Source organism: Globicephala melas, chromosome 1 (assembly GCF_963455315.2).
Source record: "Globicephala melas chromosome 1, mGloMel1.2, whole genome shotgun sequence".
In the NCBI taxonomy this organism is placed as follows: Eukaryota; Metazoa; Chordata; class Mammalia; order Artiodactyla; family Delphinidae; genus Globicephala; species Globicephala melas.
The window spans coordinates 180,685,137-180,704,726 of NC_083314.1; the positions used below are offsets into that span (position 1 = coordinate 180,685,137).

At 40.7% G+C, this 19,590-nt stretch overlaps 1 protein-coding gene across 1 annotated transcript in view; it reads right to left on the reverse strand.

Annotated features, from left to right (window-relative positions):
* Positions 1-2,214: 2,214 nt before the first annotated feature.
* The window catches only part of SLC25A33 (solute carrier family 25 member 33), a 30,349-nt gene continuing 12,973 nt past the window's right edge, over positions 2,215-19,590 (reverse strand). The window contains exons 3-7 of the mRNA XM_030879308.2: positions 11,164-11,241; positions 8,890-8,990; positions 6,896-6,962; positions 3,685-3,965; positions 2,215-2,498 (exon numbers count right to left, since the gene is read on the reverse strand). Coding sequence (XP_030735168.1) covers positions 2,296-2,498; positions 3,685-3,965; positions 6,896-6,962; positions 8,890-8,990; positions 11,164-11,241 — 730 coding nt within the window. The 3' untranslated portion in view covers positions 2,215-2,295. The remainder of the gene's footprint in view (positions 2,499-3,684; positions 3,966-6,895; positions 6,963-8,889; positions 8,991-11,163; positions 11,242-19,590) is intronic.

Genomic DNA, 19,590 nt, shown 5'->3' on the forward strand with positions numbered 1-19,590 from the left:
TTAGCTTCAGAGTCAGATCATTGCGTAGGCTCGGATGCCCCTTCCACCTTACATTCATCTACTCAGCAAGCAGCACAAACCCATGATTGGTCCAGTTTACTACTTATCTCTGGCGAGCCAGGCAAGCCTCAGAGCCTCTCTCATTTGTAAAATGTGCATGATGGTAATACGTGCCTCACAAGTTTGTCAGAATTAATTTAAATGAGAAAGTAAGTAACACCTTGCACAGTGCATGGCACACACGGATAAGCAACGAGGGTTTAAAAAGTCTTATACGTATGACTACTGAAAAATGGTGAAATGTCAGTGACTAAGCTTGTGGAAAAGAGAGAAATCAATCATGGGATTTTTCCATTAACAGTTCAGTGATATATACCACTTTAAAATCCAGTAAGCCCCTTTATAGAGGAAGCATCACTTTCTTCCTGCTTGTTCTCTTCCTACTTCTGGTACTCAACGTTTCTTTCATTTCAATGCCCTGTTGCAGAAGCAGAGAACTAAATTATACCAGCTTAATATCAAACTTATTACCTCAAGAATGTATAAGTGAAAATTATTTCCAAATAATTCTCATACCCAACTAGTGAATATTAAGCAACCTAACTTTTGACCTTCATATTAGATAAAATCTTGAGGAAAAATTCAGGCTTTCGTATGAACATTAAAATAGGAAGGTGTTGCTAAGTGCCACTATTAACCAGTTAAGATGAGCTTCTGGAATAGAAATATCTTTGCTGTCACGCATCGTAGAATCACTGAAGTTTGACTAAAGTCATTTATTTTGACTTCCATTTAGTGTTGACAGTTGTAGCAAATTATGCTAGAGGGCTCAAAAACACCAACCAACCTCCTTTATGACCAAAGGTGAAGAGAATTAAACTCAATTGTATTTCAATTTGAAAATAACCTCTTCTCATTCCTACCAGAGTATCTGCCACTGAATCTGATGTGACAGTGCATCAGTGATTAGAATCAAGTATCTTTCTAGATATTCAGATTGAAAAATAACCTTAATGTACAGTATATGCAAATTCCAGTGAAAGAGTTCATGGGAAGACCATCTATCTTACCTGCCTTCTGTCTTATTATCTTTCTGTCCTTTATTAAATTTCCTTTAAAAATGAGGGGGGGTTTAAAACTCTGGTGATTTCTCATTTCTAGGATTTTAACTTTTTAACCTTAAATTCTAGGGTATTTAAACAACACCAATGCCTCCTGTCAGAATAAAAGAGCACTCCCCTAGGGGTGGGCAGTCAACCGTGCTCCTTGCCCCTCTTCTCCAGTGGTGGAGCCCCGAGAACAGGGCTGCAGACGCGCCACGTTCCACACTTACAGCTGACTCGGGAGGCTGCCCTCTGACACTCTCACAAGGGACCTGGGCTTGACTAGGCTGAACTGGGGCAAGTACATCCAGGGCCAAGGTAATTGGTAAACCATTCTTTGAAACTCTTGCCTTTGGGCTTCCCTGGTGGCGCAGTGGTTCAGAGTCCGCCTGCTGATGCAGGGGACACGGGTTCATGTCCCGGTCCGGGAGGATCCCACATGCCGTGGAGCGGCTGGGCCTGTGAGCCATGGCTGCTGAGCCTGTGCTCCGCAACGGGAGAGGCCACAACAGTGAGAGGCCCGCGTAACGCAAAACAAACAAACAAAACTCTTGCCTTTGGTTCAAACTGGGGATAGAGGATAACTTCTGGAAAACGTTTATAGTTTAAAATATTTAGTGTCAGGAAGCTGTACTTATTTTTTTAAACTCAGCAGCCGGAGAGCTTAAATGATCAATCTGTGGGAGGTTTCTGGAGACTAGCTGGGGAGTCTGTCCTGGTCTGCCCTGTGCCATCAAGACGTGGCGCTTCCTACCGGTCCCGCAGTGCAGGATCTTAGTCAGACTAGAAAACAACTGTACCTTGAGTTGATAGTTTTTCTCTGCGTTTCTAGGCTTATGCTTCACTGAAGTCCTTAGCTACAGTTTACCCTATGGGCGGACATAAAAGAGGACACAAAACAAATTTATACTTAAATACCATGATTTAATTTACTGGTGCTTTATCCTGAATTCTCTTAAGTTAAAACAAAACAAAACAAAAACAACCAAAAGTTATAATTAACTGTTAACGTTAATGAAAATAAACCTTCCAGAAAGCATGAATCCAAAAGGAAATGTCCAACAGGTGACACAAGCCAGATATTCTACGGCCTTTCCTGTTTCGGTCTCAAACATTCTACACATCAATGGAAAAAAAAAAATTCTCTAGAGTTTCTCAGTTTTATTCTTCTAGACCACAATTTTATGGTCTGTTACTGAGCATGGTCTTCTAACAGGTACACAATTAACTCATAGGTAGACAACACAATGGCAGTATTTGGTATCTGCCGGATGAGCTGGGCAAAGAGTCCTCTATAAAAGGCCAGGTAGCCTTCTTCCCGGAAGACCAGCCGAGCAGTCTGGACAAAAGACTTGTACTTGGTGCCCTCCTCCCGGAGCCGTGTCCTTATGACTTCTGCAGAGAGAAACACACATTTCAGGCTACAGATGAACTGTACTTCCAAGCAACATGTGCAGAGAACGCGAAGCACACAGCTTTACAAACGTTCACGTACAGCTATGGCTCTTCGCCACCTCAGCTCTATTTGGTTGGGGTAGTCACAGAGAGACAATGAAAAGTTCTTCTCAGAACATTTTCTAACTCTGGGAATTGGTCAATTAGGGAATTGGTCAATTGTCCCAAGACTGATGTATACATACAAAAGCACCAAATAACTTCTAGGGGTTTAAAAAATAAGCTTAGTTTGAATGGGACTCAATTTTAAGATAGTTTACAGTTTTCTACTCTCAGTGAAGTAAACACTGTCATTTCCCTGGAGGTGTGTTTGTATCACGTATGGTGACATCTCCAACAAAACTTTCTTTCCATGTACTCCCCAACTTTCTCCTCCTGCCAGGATCCTTCTCCACTCCGTCCAGCCTCCTCCTTTTTCATACCCTTGCCCACCTGGCCCTGCCTCACCCTGGCACCCACAGCATGACACCTGTGACTGCCTGTCAAGCGGACTTCAGGGCACGTGACCCGGGAAGCACCAACCCCCTCTCTGCAAGCCCGTGGGGCTGCTCGGTGCCCCAGCACACGACGGGGACTCAATGACCTGTGAGAAGTTGACCATGTGCATTTGTCACAGCTGACAGTGCAGCGGGTGTTTGAAAACAAAACCTGTTTTTCATGGCACAATAAAATAAGCTGTTTTCTTTCTTTTAAAAGTAGTTCAGTAGAACATTAGGTCTATTATTAATCCCTTAAAAAGTAAATGTACCCAAAGTAGTTTTCCTCAGCACTCCATTCAAAATGGAGGCTGAAATTTTTTTTAAAGCTTGGCTCCTACATCATTTTTTTAAATTGAGGAATTTTAAATAAAATCCAGATTTTTGGCTTCTTTGGAAACATCAGAAGTTCCACAACCCAGGGCCCACATTCCACACAGCCAAGTTTTGGCCACAATCTGCCGCAGCCAAGTAAAGCGGAGCTCCCACTGCCCGCGTGAGCTGCATACGTGAGCTGAAGCCAGCCGAGCTGGGCTCAGCTACCCTGTCACCTGCAGGTGCTTGCACGTCCACCTGAGCTACGGAGGTCTGGATACACTGACACAAACTGATGGCTATTTTCCTGCTCCGGAAGGAAAAGCAAAACCTACCATGGGGGTAAGCGACACAGGAAGCACAGCCCTTGGAGAGAGCAGCAGCTGCCATAAGTCCAAAAAAGTTTGTGGAGTTTTTCTCAGTCCCATTTGTAGAAGAGGCTAAGGGAGCTTCTTTCAGATACTTCTTCAAATTTTCATAAATAGCAAAACAGATGATGGTTTCTGAAATTCCAGCGTACGAGGCAGTTAGTCCCCTGTAGAAACCACGAATGCCTTCCGTCTGGTAAACATAGCGAGCACACTGGAGCGTGTTCATCTGCTTGGAGCCTCTCACTCTGCACAAAGGAGACCAACGAGATGCCGTTACGACACCACGCTCAGGAGCCCGCCTGCTCAGGAGCCCGCCTGCTGCACCGAGTCACAAAGATTAGCTAAAGAGAAATTGCATGGTGGGTGCCACAGTCTTCCCTGGTCTGTGGTTGGCTGAGCCCAGCCTGCTGTGAGGCCAGGCCCATCAGCCGGGACACCCGACAGGCCCACAGGATGGGACATGCACCTGTACTGGGTCACAGACTCGTGCTCAGGGTCTTCGATCTACTTTTGGAAAGAGCTATATGGAAGGTGTTCATCACAGAGGAAAATACGACTGCAACAGAATCAAAACAATCCCAACGTCTACACATGGGGATAGATACGTAAACCGTGGTACATATACTAGATTAAAACAGTTGTGAAGGCAGTCAGATGTGGGGAAGTGCTGGACAAAATTACACGTAAAGTATAATTGCGATTACTGTACACATATGCTTTAAGAAAATACTGAAGGAAAAACTCCCCAACATTCCGACAGGGTGGTGAGTGTGAGTATTCTTTCTTATCGTTCTAGTCTCCAAAGGGTGTATTTTGATTCCATTATTTCTACATTTGTAAAATTATAAACAGAATAGACTCTACAATAACTAAAAAGCCTCCGGCCTGGATGCTCCTACCCCATGACAGGAAGTTTTCATAAACCGCCGGGATACAAACAGAATCCCAGGACTGGACAGTGTTCACACTGGGCGCACGTGGGAGGCCCCCTGTGGGGCAGCAGACCAGTGTCCTGGGCCCCCCAGCCCCACCCCCTACCTGGTGTGACCTTTGTGACACAAACGCCAAGCACCTCGCTCCCCTGCTTAACACCCTGTTGGGCAGGGCTCCTCGACCTTGGCACTATAGGTATTTGGGGCCAGGTAATTCTCCGCTGGGGGCGGGCCTATGCCTCGTAGAATATCTAGCAGCAGCCCCGGCCACCACCCACTAGATGCCACCTAAGTCGCGAGAGAGAAAGACATCTCCAGACATTGCCAAATATCCTCTAACGGAGGACAGAAAGGCCCCCTGAACCACTACTGCCTCAAAATAAAGCCGAGTCCAAACGCCCATTCCTCCCCAGGGCTTTTAAGGATGTGGCCCTCTCTTTTGGCTTCTCCCGTCTTATCTCCCTGCACCTCCCTCCTTCTCCAGCATATCTGCATGCAGGACACACCCCTTCTTTCTGCTGCTCGGAATGAACAATGCTTTCTTGCCTTCAGATTTTCTGCACAGCAGATTCCCTGCCTGAGACACCTTCACACCCGCCGCTGCCCACCGGTTATCCTGTAGATGGGAGGGTGGATGCCACAAGAGCCCCTCCCTGGCTGCACGTCCTGCCCAGACTGCATTAAGGACCCTCCAGGGTCCTGGAGCACCTCAGGTCTCTTATCGCACCAGCCTAGAATTCTCTTTTATTTTCTGTGAAGCTGTGAGCTTCTGGAAGGCAAGGCCCATGTCTTATTCCCTGCTGTTTCTGCTGTGACTAGTTGCACAGGAAGCATGCAACAAATACTCATTGTTGAGGGCTATGTTAACAGAGCCCACACAAACACGGCTTTCAAATGTCCTAAGCACGGGTCATTTCCAGCCAGATTTAAAAGAATGCGTATAAAGGAAGGCTCTCAGCTGACTCATGCATTTATCCGCTGCTAAACAGAAGTGACATTAGGACACTGTATGCACACCTGGAACTGGGAGCGATTGCCGAAGGTTTCCAGGAGAGGACACTGGTCTGCAGCTTGCAGGACAAGGTGTTCTTGAGGGACAAGAAGGGGAAACGGGATTCCTGGTGAGGGGACGGCAGATTCAGGGAGATGGAAGCATGAGAGCACATGACACTTTTAGAAAATCGCAAAGGACCTTGAATGTTAAGCTGAGGAGTGAGGATTTGACCCTAAGAGTAACTGACATTCATCGAAGGATTCTGAGCAAGCAATCTATTCAAAATGATTAGACCTGATGCATTTTAGAAGGTTCTTTCAGACAGAATGGATTAGGGGAAACACAGAATCAAAGACCAATTCAGAGGCTATGGGGGTCATTGAAGAGAAAAAACAAGCTAAGGCAGACCCCAGCTCCACTTCCAGGGGGCGCACTTGCTCGCTCTCTCCCCTGCTTTCTTTACTGGGTAGCTTAAGGTTAGACTGGACTAGCTGGAAGTTTCCAGCGCCCCACACAACGTTTCTAGGCAAACTAGTAACAGAAGGGCTCTTAGAATCCTATCACAAAGCATCATTTACCATCTTCACTAACTTGAAATTACAGTAGTTATGGGGCTGCTCTTTGATCTTGTTATTTAATGTGTTAAAGAATTATATTACTATATTGCAATTAAAAAAAAACCCACTGATAATTGTATTTCAATAATTGGTTTTCACTCTTTTAAAAATATTGTTCTAAAAAGCACCTGCAGCCTTCACCAGAGACTGCCAAGAGAACCCACAGCATGAAAAATCCCAAGAATCCCTGGCTAGTTTCAGCGCAGGAATCTCGGATATCTGAGGGCCTTGGAGATTAGAATGCCCCTTCTGAGACCAGGGGCGTTTGCTGTTCTGCCCTTCCTGGCATCTTCCCACTTGAAAGAGAGGCCACCTGGAGGAGAGCCCGCAGCACTCCAACTTGGGGGCGGTGGGGTCATCCAGGAGCAGAGACCCACCGACTACCCTGTAGATCAGGGGCCACAACTGAGCGAACTTCGACACCCCCTTGTGTGTTATTTCTGTTGGCCTTTGTCTCCCCACAAGGCTTGGCAGTATCAACCTCAAGACAAAAGGAGTTTCTACATATGCTTATATTCAGACAAAACAAGGATGGGGATGGCTAAGGACGATCTCACTCCACAGCTGGAACTGGTGGAAGAAAAAAAGCCCTAAGAATTCTTATATTAAGGAAGGAACAATTAACAACTTACTTCCGTTCTAGCTGCATCCGGGTTTTAACCATCCATATAGGATTCATTAAGGAATTTGTGACAAAAGCTGGAAGAAAAAAAGAATAGAAAATGTTATCAGTGAACAGAGTCAATGCTTATTAAAGCTGTCTATTCCATGTGATAAACTTTGAAATCAGGCTTTCAATGGCTTAATAATAAAAACGGATGGTAGGAAGCAGTTATATTTCCATACTACAGATGGAAGCTATAGTCCCCTAAAATGTAACATCTACTGGTATGTAGGACCTAACATAATATCTCTCTATTTTCTAGAGCCCTGTCTAGTCCATTCAGCCGCTAGGTGGTGCTGTTGATATTCCTGTTAATGTGGTTCCATTGGTAAATATATACGAAACTATTCTAAAACTCAATTGAAAGGTTCAGGTTCAGAAATAATTTGTTTTAAAAAGTTGCTGATCTTATCCAAAAGGGTACCTGATATATAACTTAAAATAGAAGAAACTAAATCTCCATTTACCTGAATCCAAACTTCAACATTTTAATACCTGACCATTTTAGGAAATCAAAGTTTTAAGACTGATCTGCCTATAGTAACCATTTTTAAAGTAAGCCTTCTCCATCTTAATATTGTTAATCATTCCAGACCAACCAAAAAAGCAGTATTGACCCGACACCTCCACAGCCTAAGTAGATTGATTAGATAATAGGACCCTAGATAGTGGTTTAAAAATCTCCCTCCACAGATGAACAACAAGGACCTACTGTACAGCACAGGGAACTATCTTCAATATCTTATAATAAACCATAATGGAAAAGAAACTGAAAAAGAATATATATGTGTGTGTGTATATACATAAGAAACTAATCACTCTGCTGTACACCTGAAACTAACAAAACTTTGTAAATCAACTATACTAGAATTATAAAAAAACCCAAAAAACTGAATGTTACCAGGAAGGAGGAAAAGAAACAAAACAAAAAACAACAGCAACATTAGCTCCTTAAAACAGCAAATTAAAGACTTCATTAAAAAAAAAAATCTCCCTCCAGGTCTGTTTTATTTACCAAGGTTCCTCTATGTTAATTTTGCAAAAGTTACAAAACTGGGGCACAGCCTTTCGCGTATGGCTAACTCCCTATCGGCCTTGGCAGTGAAGCCTGGCCTCCTCTGAACCCCACGCACTCCTCTCAGGCTCCGTATTCTGTAAAACACCTTTCTTGTTGTGAAGCAGCTCTGCTAATGTCATTTCCCATTTGGGGTCCAGAAATTATTATCCGTAACTACTCAGATGGATTACTAGTACTTTTATTTGGAGTAACAGGGACAAGACTGATACGTACAACTTGGAGGGTAGAAAGTTTTCATAAAATGCCAATTTAATTCTCTAAAACACCCTTCTATTTAAATAGACATAAAATTTCCATCGAAAAAGACACAGCCTTCTCTCAGCGATCGGCATGTCCATGGTTTTGCCAAGTATTTCCTGGGGAAAAAATCCTTCTGTGAATTTTCCATGGTAGGTGGGATGATTCCCTCAAAAAAGAACAGAAGCTACCTAATCTATCACTGATCCTACTGCAAGAATCCCGCTACAAGCCCTGAGCCCTCATCCAACTCTTAAGGACAGAAGTGCCAACTGTACTCAGGGTAGGCTAGACGCCGTCGGGAGCCACAGAAAAAGCAGCTCGAACTTTAGAAAATAATGTAATAAAAAGGCATGAAAACACATTAATATTCCTTTAAAAGATACATCACACTAACCAGTAGTATGCATGAGAACATGTCAATTTTGAGGGAGAATAAAAAGCTTCAGGGTAAAAGGAAACGGAAGCAAGTTACAAACCGCTCTCAAACAGTCATGTTTTATCACTTCTAACATAAAGCTTTAGGAAAATGATTTTAGATGCAAAAGAAGCAGAGACCTAATTTCTAATTCCTGGAGAAAGCTGTTTGGTACGACACATGCTTTAGGAAAGTGAGCAACTCATCTCCACTCACTACGGTAACATACCTGCAGAGCCAGCTGAGAAAATGTGCACAGTATTGCTATTAGGCACGAAAATGCCATTGAACTGCTCTTTGGCTTTGGAGTAGCATGCAAAGTACACAGCCCTGTTAGAACAAAGAGAGAATGCTATCAAGACATTGGTTCGACGCTATATAATATGTATGTCCTTCCACAACCCCTGAAAAATTTAGCAATATGGGAAAGAAGTTAACATGTAACCGAAAGCTTGACCTTATCTGTGCTAAAAACCAAAACCTGTTGCAGGCATCTTCAGGAAGCTCCTGATTGGCCCTCCAGAAAGTACTCAATGATGACGGGAGTGCCCAAAACAACTGAGGAAAATGAGGTTTTGGTAATATACATACAAAGTCCGTTTACAGTCTTCATCCTGGATGAATGCCAATCCTTTTAAGCACCAACATATACCACAACTGTTAAAATTTATAATACATTTCTAAAACATACCACACTTGTCCTGCCTTACACCAAAATGAGTATGTCAGATGTACTGTGAACTTTATTCCTGATGACTCAGGATCACATAGGAACATGTACGGTGGCACACGTGTTTTCATCAAGTGCACCCTCCACTGACGTGCTCCCAGCCCCAAAAAGGGACTGCTGGGGGTGGCGGGTGCCCCACCTTGGCTCTCCGGTCTTCTCTGCCTCTGTCTGCTTCCCCGCTTCTGTCTCCTCTCCTGTTGGGGCTGGAAGGCAGAGCCTGGCTGTGATTTTCCCTGCTTCTTCACCAGCAATGTCAGGGAAAATGCTTTTTTTCAGCTGGCCCATGGATCAATTACAGAATGTATTTTTCAACTTAGGATCCTGACTACATATCATGAATGTGTTATAAAACAGTCTTTCGTTTTTTTCTAGGTCCCAACTGTTCTAAATGGGTGTGGTGGCCAGGACTCTATATCAGATTGACAGGTGTTACCAAATTAGCACTGTCCACAAGTAGATCTGACTCCATTTAAAAACTTTACTACATATATGCAGTATGTTTGCCTTCTCTTAACAATGCATACCTCATATAACCTCACAAACTAGTATTTTCTATATTTTCAATAGATTATACACATAAGCTACAGAATTCCAAAGGAACAAAAGGATTTAATAAGAATCTGCATTTTTTATTGGCGTATAATTGCTTTACAATGTTGTGTTAGTTTCTGCTGTACAATGAAGTAAATCAGCTATATGTATACCTATATCCCCTCCCTCTTGGACCTCTGCATTTTTACAACATCCTCAGGAGATCTGCGTATAAACTGGAGCACTGATATACAAGTATTCTAGAAGCTTTTAGTCTTAACTTTGTATAAAACAAAATTCTCATTTTTGTTATAAAGATGAATTTTGCTTAAAGTCTATTCAAGTACTATGTGGATTCACATAAGTGACCCTTGTCACTGTGCTCCCCCTCCCAGGAGGTAATTTCTAGAAGCAGTTTCTTACCTACTTTTCACAGATAAGCTGCTATGCACACACACACACACACACACACACACACGCGCGCACACACACACGCAGAGACATTCACTTTCATATCCACACACGCCTATCCTCTGTATCAGCACTGTCGAAAAGAACTTTCTGCAGAGATGGAAATGTTCTATACCTATGTTCTCCAATGCAGGAGCCACTAGCTACATATGAATGCTAAGTAACTTGAAATGTGGCTGGTGAGACCAAGGAACTGAATTTTTAATTTTAATTGATTTAAGTAGCCCCACATGACCAGGGGCTACTGCATTGGGACAATGCAGCTTGATATATTCAAGTAAGCTTTAAAGAGAATTAAACCTTGTAACACAAATAAGAATGTTTTAAATAAAGTAAGCTTGGAAGCCGTTAAAATTGCTTTAGATCAGTGCTTCCAAGTGCATATGAATCACCTGTGGGTTTTGGCAGAATGCAAATTCTGATGCAGGTCTGGGGTGTGGTCTGAGATCGAGTAGTTTTAACAAGCTCCTAGGTGATGCCAATGCTGCTGACCACACGCCATCCTTAGAGTAGCAAACACTCAGAGAAGACACCACGTGACGGGAGCAGAATAATTCTCCACTTAAGAATAAAGTAACCAAGAATCTCTTTCTCACGCACACACTGAAAGACATGCCAACAGTTATCACTACTTCTATATGTCAGATGCACTTTGGCAAATCCCCCACAGAAAAAGAAACTAGACATCTAGCGGTATTGCCCCTCCAGTAAGAAAGGACTCAGGGTATTAGATACTGTATGCAGTGAGCTAGCTGAAAGATTAATGCTTACCTTGATGGTGCAACTCCAACCAAATTTGGACCCAAGCCTCTAAAAAGTGACTTTGGTCCTTCCTTCTCCAAGATCGACCTGAATAACGAGAAAAGATGTATCTTTAAAAACCTTAGGCAAGGCCTGTGCAAAATGATAAGGGTTCAGCCTTCACGTTAGCTCCCTGAATAAAGAACAGAATGTTTACAAAACCCCAGGGTCTTATCTGATTATATTACAATACAAAATCAGAAGACTGATGAATACTGCTTTCATTACTACAGTGAAAAAACATGCTTCAAAATCTCCCTTGTTCAGGCAGGAGCAAGGTGTTCAGGGTTTGCACTACCCACCGACATCCCAGGAAGGCAGAGAGCAGCAAAGGGTCTGATACAGGAAATGATGTCCTTGTTATGACAAGATTCACTGAGAAACAGGTTGAGAAATTTCTTCGGATGGTATTTCTTTTGGATTTATTCCTTATTTCTAACCTATCTTCTAGATCTTTACCCATTACAGGAGAGCCCTAAACAGGGAAATGAGGAACAGAAGAATCCAGTAACTTTCATGGGACGATGACTGCTCTTTAAAGCTAACGCTTAGTATCTCAGGTTCAAAGAGAATACTGTGCCTGCTTTTTCTTTAAAAACTTTTTTACTGTGGTACATAAATTTTTTACCATTTTCCATTTTTAAGTGTATAGTTCAGTGGCAATAAGTACATTCACACTGTTGCACAACCATCACCAGCATCCATCTCCAGAACTTTTTCATCTTCTCAAACAGATTCCAGAGATGGCCTCATCCACCAGAGGGCAGACAGCAGAAGCAAGAACTACAATTCTGCAGCCTGTGGAACAAAAACCACATTCAGAGAAAGACAGACAAGATGAAAAGGCAGAGGGCTAGGTACCAGATGAAGGAACAAGATAAAACCCCAGATAAACAACTAAACGAAGTGGAGATAGGCAACCTTCCAGAAAAAGAATTCAGAATAATGATAGTGAAGATGACCCAGGACCTCGGAAAAAGAATGGAGGCAAAGATCGAGAAGATGCAAGAAATGTTTAACAGAGACCTAAAAGAATTAAAGAACAAACAAACAGAGATGAACAATACAATAACTGAAATGAAAACTACACCAGAAGGAATCAATAGCAGAATAACTGAGGCAGAAGAACGGATAAGTGACCTGGAAGACAGAATGGTGGAACTAACTGCTGCAGAACAGAATAAAGAAAAAAGAATGAAAAGAAATAAAGACAGCCTAAGAGACCTCTGGGACAACATTAAACACACCAACATTCACATTATAGGGGTCCCAGAAGGAGAAGAGAGAGAGAAAGGACCGGAGAAAATATTTGAAGAGGTTATAGAGGAAAACTTCCCTAACATGGGCAAGGAAATAGCCACCCAAGTCCAGGAAGCGCAGAGAGTCCTATACAGGAGAAACCCAAGGAGAAACACGCTGAGACACATAGTAATCAAACTGGCAAAAATTAAAGAAAAATTATTGAAAGCAGCAAGGGAAAAACGCCAAATAACATACAAGGGAACTCTCGTAAGGTTAACAGCTGATTTCTCAGCAGAAACTCTACAAGCCAGATGGGAGTGGCATGACATATTTACAGTGATGAAAGGGAAGAACCTACCTACAACCAAGATTACTCTACCCGGCAAGGATCTCATTCAGATTTGATGGAGAAATCAAAAGCTTTACAGACAAGTAAAAGCTAAAAGAATTCAGCACCACCAAACCAGCTCTACAACAAATACTAAAGGAACTTCTCTAAGTGGGAAATACAAGAGAAGAAAAGGACCTACAAAAACAAACCCAAAACAGTTAAGAAAATGGTAATAGGAACATACATATCGATAATTACCTTAAACGTGAATGGATTAAATGCTCCAACCAAAAGACACAGGCTTGCTGAACGGATACAAAAACAAGACCCATATATATACTGTCTACAAGAGACCCACTTCAGACCTAGGGACACATACAGACTGAAGGTGAGGGGATGGAAAAAGATATTCCAAGCAAATGGAAATCAAAAGAAAGCTGGAGTAGCAATACTCATATCAGATAAAATAGTCTTTAAAATAAAGAATGTTACGAGAGACAAGGATCCCTACATAATGATCAAGGGGTCAATCCAAGAAGAAGATATAACAATTATAAATATATATGCACCCAACATAGGAGCACCTCAATACATAAGGCAACTGTTAACAGCTATAAAAGAGGAAATCAACAGTAACACAATAATAGTGGGGGACTTTAACACCTCACTTACATCAACGGTCAGATCACCCAAACAGAAAATAAATAAGGAAACACAAGCTTTCAATGACACAACAGACCAGATAGATTTAATTGATATTTATAGGACATTCCATCCCAAAACAGCAGATTACACTTTCTTCTCAAGTGCGCACAGAACATTCTCCAGGATCGATCACATCTTGGGTCACAAATCAAGCCTCAGTAAATTTAAGAAAATTGAAATCATATCAAGCATCTTTTCTGACTACAGTGCTATGAGATTAGAAATCAATTACAGGGAAAAAATGTAAAAAACACAAACACATGGAGGCTAAACAATATGTTACTAAATAACCAAGAGATCACTGAAGAAATCAAAGAGGAAATCAAAAAATACCTAGAGACAAATGACAATGAAAACACGACAATCCAAAACCTATGGGATGCAGCAAAAGCAGTTCTAAGAGGGAAGTTTATAGCAATGCAATCCTACCTCAAGAAACAACAAACATCTCAAATAAACAATCTAACCTTACACCTAAAGGAACTAGAGAAAGAACAAACAAAACCCAAAGTTAATAAATGGAAAGAAATCATAAAGATCAGAGTAGAAATAAATGAAATAAAAACAAAGAAAACAATAGCAAAGATCAATAAAACTAAAAGCTGGTTCTGAGAAGATAAACAAAATTGATAAACCATTAGCCAGACTCATCAAGAAAAAGAGGGAGAGGACTCAAATCAATAAAATTAGAAATGAAAAAGGAGAAGTTACAACATACACCACAGAAATACAAAGCATCCTAAGAGACTACTACAAGCAACTCTATGCCAATAAAATGGACAACCTGGAAGAAATGGACAAATTCTTAGAAAGGTATAACCGTTCAAGACTGAACCAGGAAGAAATAGAAAGTATGAACAGACCAATCACAAGTAATGAAATTGAAACTGTGATTAAAAATCTTCCAACAAACAAAAGTCCAGGACCAGATGGCTTCACAGGTAAATTCTATCAAACATTTAGAGAAGAGTTAACACCCATCCTTCTCAAACTCTTCCAAAAAATTGCAGAGGAAGGAACACTCCCAAACTCATTCTATGAGGCCACCATCACCCTGATACCAAAACCAGACAAAGATACTACAAAAAAATAAAATTACAGACCAAAATCACTGATGAATATAGATGCAAAAATCCTCAACAAAATACGAGCAAACAGAATCCAACAACACATTAAAAGGATCATACACCATGATCAAGTGGGATTTATCCCAGGGATGCAAGGATTCTTCAATATATGCAAATCAATCAATGTGAGACACCATATTAACAAAAGAAGAAGAAAAACCATATGATCATCTCAATAGATGCAGAAAAAGCTTCTGACAAAATTCAACACCCGTTTATGATAAAAACTCTCCAGAAAGTGGACATAGAGGGAACCTACCTCAACATAATAAAGGCCATATTTGACAAGCCCACAGCAAACATCATTCTCAATGGTGAAAAGCTGAAAGCATTTCCTCTAAGATCAGGAACAAGACAAGGATGTCCACTCTCACCACTATTATCCAACATAGTTTTGGAAGTCCTAGCCACGGCAATCAGAGAAGAAAAAGGAATACAAATTAGAAAAGAAGAAGTAAAACTGTCACTGTTTGCAGATGACATGACACTATACATAGAGAATCCTAAAGATGCCATCCGAAAACTACTAGAGCTAATCAATGAACTTGGTAAAGTTGCAGGATACAAAATTAATGCACAGAAATCTCTTGCATTCCTATACACTAACGATGAAAAATCTGAAAGAGAAATTAAGGAAACACTCCCATTTACCACTGCAACAAAAAGAATAAAATACCTAGGAATAAACCTACCTAGGGAGACAAAAGACCTGTATGCAGAAAACTATAAGACACTGATGAAAGAAATTAAAGATGATACCAACAGATGGAGAGATATACCATGTTCTTGGATTGGAAGAATCAATATTGTGAAAATGACTCTACTACCCAAAGCAGTCTACAGATTCAATGCAATCCCTGTCAAATTACCAATGGCATTTTTTACAGAACTAGAACAAAAAATCTTAAAATTTGTATGGAGACACGAAAGACCCCGAATAGCCAAAGCGGTCTTGAGGGAAAAAAACGGACCTGGAGGAATCAGACTCCCTGACCTCAGACTATACTACAAAGCTACAGTAATCAAGACAATATGGTACTGGCACAAAAACAGAAATATAGATCAATGGAACAGGATAGAAAGCCCAGAGATAAACCCATGCACCTGTGGTCAACTAATCTATCAAAGAAGGCAAGGATATACAATGGAGAAAAGACAGTCTCTTCAATAAGTGGTGCTGGGAAAACTGGACAGCCACATGTAAAAGAATGAAACTAGAACACTCCCTAACACCATACACAAAAATAAACTCAAAATGGATTAGAGACCTAAACGTAAGACTGGACACTATAAAACTCTTAGAAGAAAACAGGAAGAACACTCTTTGACATAAATCACAGCAAGATCTTTTTTGATCCACCTCCCAGAGTAATGGAAATAAAAACAAAAATAAACAAATGGGTCCTAATGAAATATAAGTTTTTGCATAGCAAAGGAAACTACAAACAAGATGAAAGGACAATCCTCAGAATGGGAGAAAATATTTGCAAATTACAGACAAAGGATTAATCTCCAAAATATATAAACAGCTCATGCAGCTCAATATTAAAAAAACAAACAACCCAATCAAAAAATGGGCAGAAGACCTAAATAGACATTTCTCCAAAGAAGACGTACAGATGGCCAAGAAGCATATGAAAAGCTGCTCAACATCACTAATTATTAGAGAAATGCAAATCAAAACTACAATGAGGTACCACCTCATACCAGTTAGAATGGGCATCATCAGAAAATCTACAAACAAATGCTGGAGAGGGTGTGGAGAAAAGGGAACCCTCTTTCACTGTTGGTGGGAATGTAAATTGATACAGCCACTATGGAGAACAGTATGGAGGTTCCTTAAAAAACTAAAAATAAAATTATCATATGACCCAGCAATCCCATTACTGGGCATATACCCAGAGAAAACCATAATTGAAAAAGACACATGCACCCCAATGTTCACTGCAGCACTATTTACAATAGCCAGGACATGGAAGCAACCTAAGTGTCCATCGACAGATGAATGGATAAAGATGTGGCACATACATACAATGGACTATTACTCAGCCATAAAAAGGAATGAAATTGGGTCATCTGTAGAGACATGGATGGATCTAGAGACTGTCATACAGAGTGAAGTAAGTCAGAAAGAGAAAAACCAATATCGTATATTAACGCATATATGTGGAACTTAGAAAAATGGTACAGATGAACTGGTTTGCAGGGCAGAAATTGAGACACAGATGTAGAGAACAAACGTATAGACACCAAGGGAGGAAAGTGGCGGGGGTGTGATGAATTGGGAGATTGGGATTGAGATGTACACACTAATATGTATAAAATGGATAACTAATAAGAACCTGCTGTATTAAAAAAATAAATAAAATAAAATTCAAACAGACTCCATACCCAGTAAACACTAACTCTCCATTCCCCCACCCCAGCCCTGGCAACCACCCTTCTATTTTCTGTCTCTATGAATCTGACTGCTCTAGGGATCTCATACAAGTAGAATCCTACAGTATCTGTCCTTTTCTGACTGGCTTCTTTCACTCAGCACAGTGTCATTAAGGTTCATCTATATTATAGCATGTGTCAGAATTTCCTTCTTTTTAAGGCTAAATTATAAGTCCATTATATGGATGCCCCACATGTTGTTCACCCTTGGGCTGCTTCTGCCTTTTGGCTACTATGAACGTGAGTGTCCAAGTATCTGTTCAGGTCCTGGGGCAACTAAGCTCATGCGCCACAACTACTGAGCTGGCGCGCCTCAACTAGAGAGCCTGCATGACACAAACTACAGAGCCCACATGCTCTGGAACCTGCGCGCCACAACTAGACAAGAGAAAACCCTCAAGCCACAACTAGAGAGAAGCCCGCACACTACAACAAACATCCGGCATGCCACAATTAAGACCCGACACAGCCAAAAAATAAATAAATAAATCTTAAAAAAAAAAGTAGGTTAAGTGAAAGGAGCTGGACACAAAAGGCCATATGCTGTATGATTTCATTTAGATGAAATATCCATGAGACAAATCTATATAGACAGAAGGAAGATTAGCAGTTGGTTGTCTAGGGCTGGAGTCCTAGGGATGGGGAGTGACTGCAAACAGGTTAGGGGATTCTTATAGTGGGGATGAAAACGTTCTAGAATTGTTGTGATGGGTGCACAAAACTCTGAACATACTACAACAGGAGAACTGTGTGCTCTAAGTGGGCACATTGTATGGCATGTAGATTACATCTTAATAAAGCAGTTAAACAAACAAAAAAAACCCAGAAAGCCTCACTGAAAAAGTTCTTGAAAACAGAAGACATATTTGTAGGAACAGAGTTTTAAAACAAAATTTAACCCTTGTGCTAAATCAATCGCTTAACAATAGATAGATGATAAAACTGGAATATAGACTGTAGTTAAAAAGCAGTACATCAATATTAAATTTCCTGAATTTGAAAACTGTACTGTGGTTTTAAGAGAATATCCTTTTTGTAGGAAATAAATGCTAAAGAATTAAGGGTAAAGGGACATAATGCAATGTAACCTATTTTCAAATGGTTCAGGAAAAAAAACCTGTATGTATATAGACCAAAAACAAATAAGCAAATGTGGCAAAATGTTAAAGACAAGTGACCTGAGGTAGAGTATATAAGCAAGTTATTTGTACTGTTCCTGTAACTTTTCTGTAAGTTAGAAATAATTAAAAAAAAAAAAAGTTCTTAAAAAAAAGCTATAGGTCATAGGTTATAAAAATACTGAACTCATGTTTGTAGCCCACAAAGCCACGAAACAAGGGTTGGGGTAAAGACAATTCGTGGGTTTCTGTAAACCTAACACTCCAAATGAAGGACACGGAGTTTCAGTGCATTTTCACACTGGCCAAAACCAAGCCATTTGGTCCTTAATACAGGCATCAGAGTTTAGTGTTTTCAACTTTAAATACTTTACTGTTACTCTTTCTCAAAACAGGATTGGGCTTTTAAAAAGCCAGGCTCTCTCAACCAAAACTTCTCTCAAATAACACCCTGAAGTGACCTACACCTTATAGTATAGCATGTAAAAGATTTCAAATGGTCAATACATTCAACATTTTTTAAAGTTCAGACTCCATCTTTGGTCCCCACGAATGTTCACCGTGCAGCCGGCCCAGGGGTCACCTACACACAATTAAGGGAATCTCTGGCTCCAGGGAGCTGGGAGCCGCTCATCTATAATGCAGTAGGGAACGCCTGTCCTCAAGTGACTCAGGCCTTTTAAGAACCGCAGAAAGGCTGTCTCCATAGTTACGCATATTAACAGTGGGCAAAAAGTCAAATCTGTTACATAATTCAAACTGCTAACCTAGCTGGATGTTTACAAAACTTTTCTGGAACAATCAAGTGCCTACTATAAATGGTACTCCTCAGCTTGTTAGGACTCAGACTAATTTTCCCACAGTCACAGAAACTTTCATTTAGGAAAGAAATGCAGAAAGAAATTAGAGTCCCGTTTGGAGCGTTTCATTCTCTTCACTATTTTAGATCATACTATGCATACCACAGACCAATCCAGGACAAAGCTCTCATCTGAACCCATCAGTGTTTAAAAGAGAAACGACCTCACTAACATATTACTTTTCAAAGAGGTACTTCAAAAAACAAAAATAAAGTAACCTGAAGTAGTTTAAAGAACAGGAGTTCTGATTAGGAAAAAAAAAGACTAAGTCCTAAGACATTTTAAGGCAGATGCCTGAATAAAAGGATTATTAATTACCCCTTGGTAAATTTAATATTGAGAGCCTAATTGTTTTAACATCTTGTCTTTTTTCTTTTTAAGTAACTATATTCAAAACATAAAGGTAATTGATGCTCCACTGGAGAATATTTTTTCTCTGATAGGTTAACCTAACATGAGACACAAGCAAACACTGATTTGTACTTTGAAAAATAAACTTCCTGTACACAAATTCTGTTGTCTGCTAAGTCTTAAATGCAGTACTTCTTGGGCTTCCCTGGTGGCATAGTGGTTAA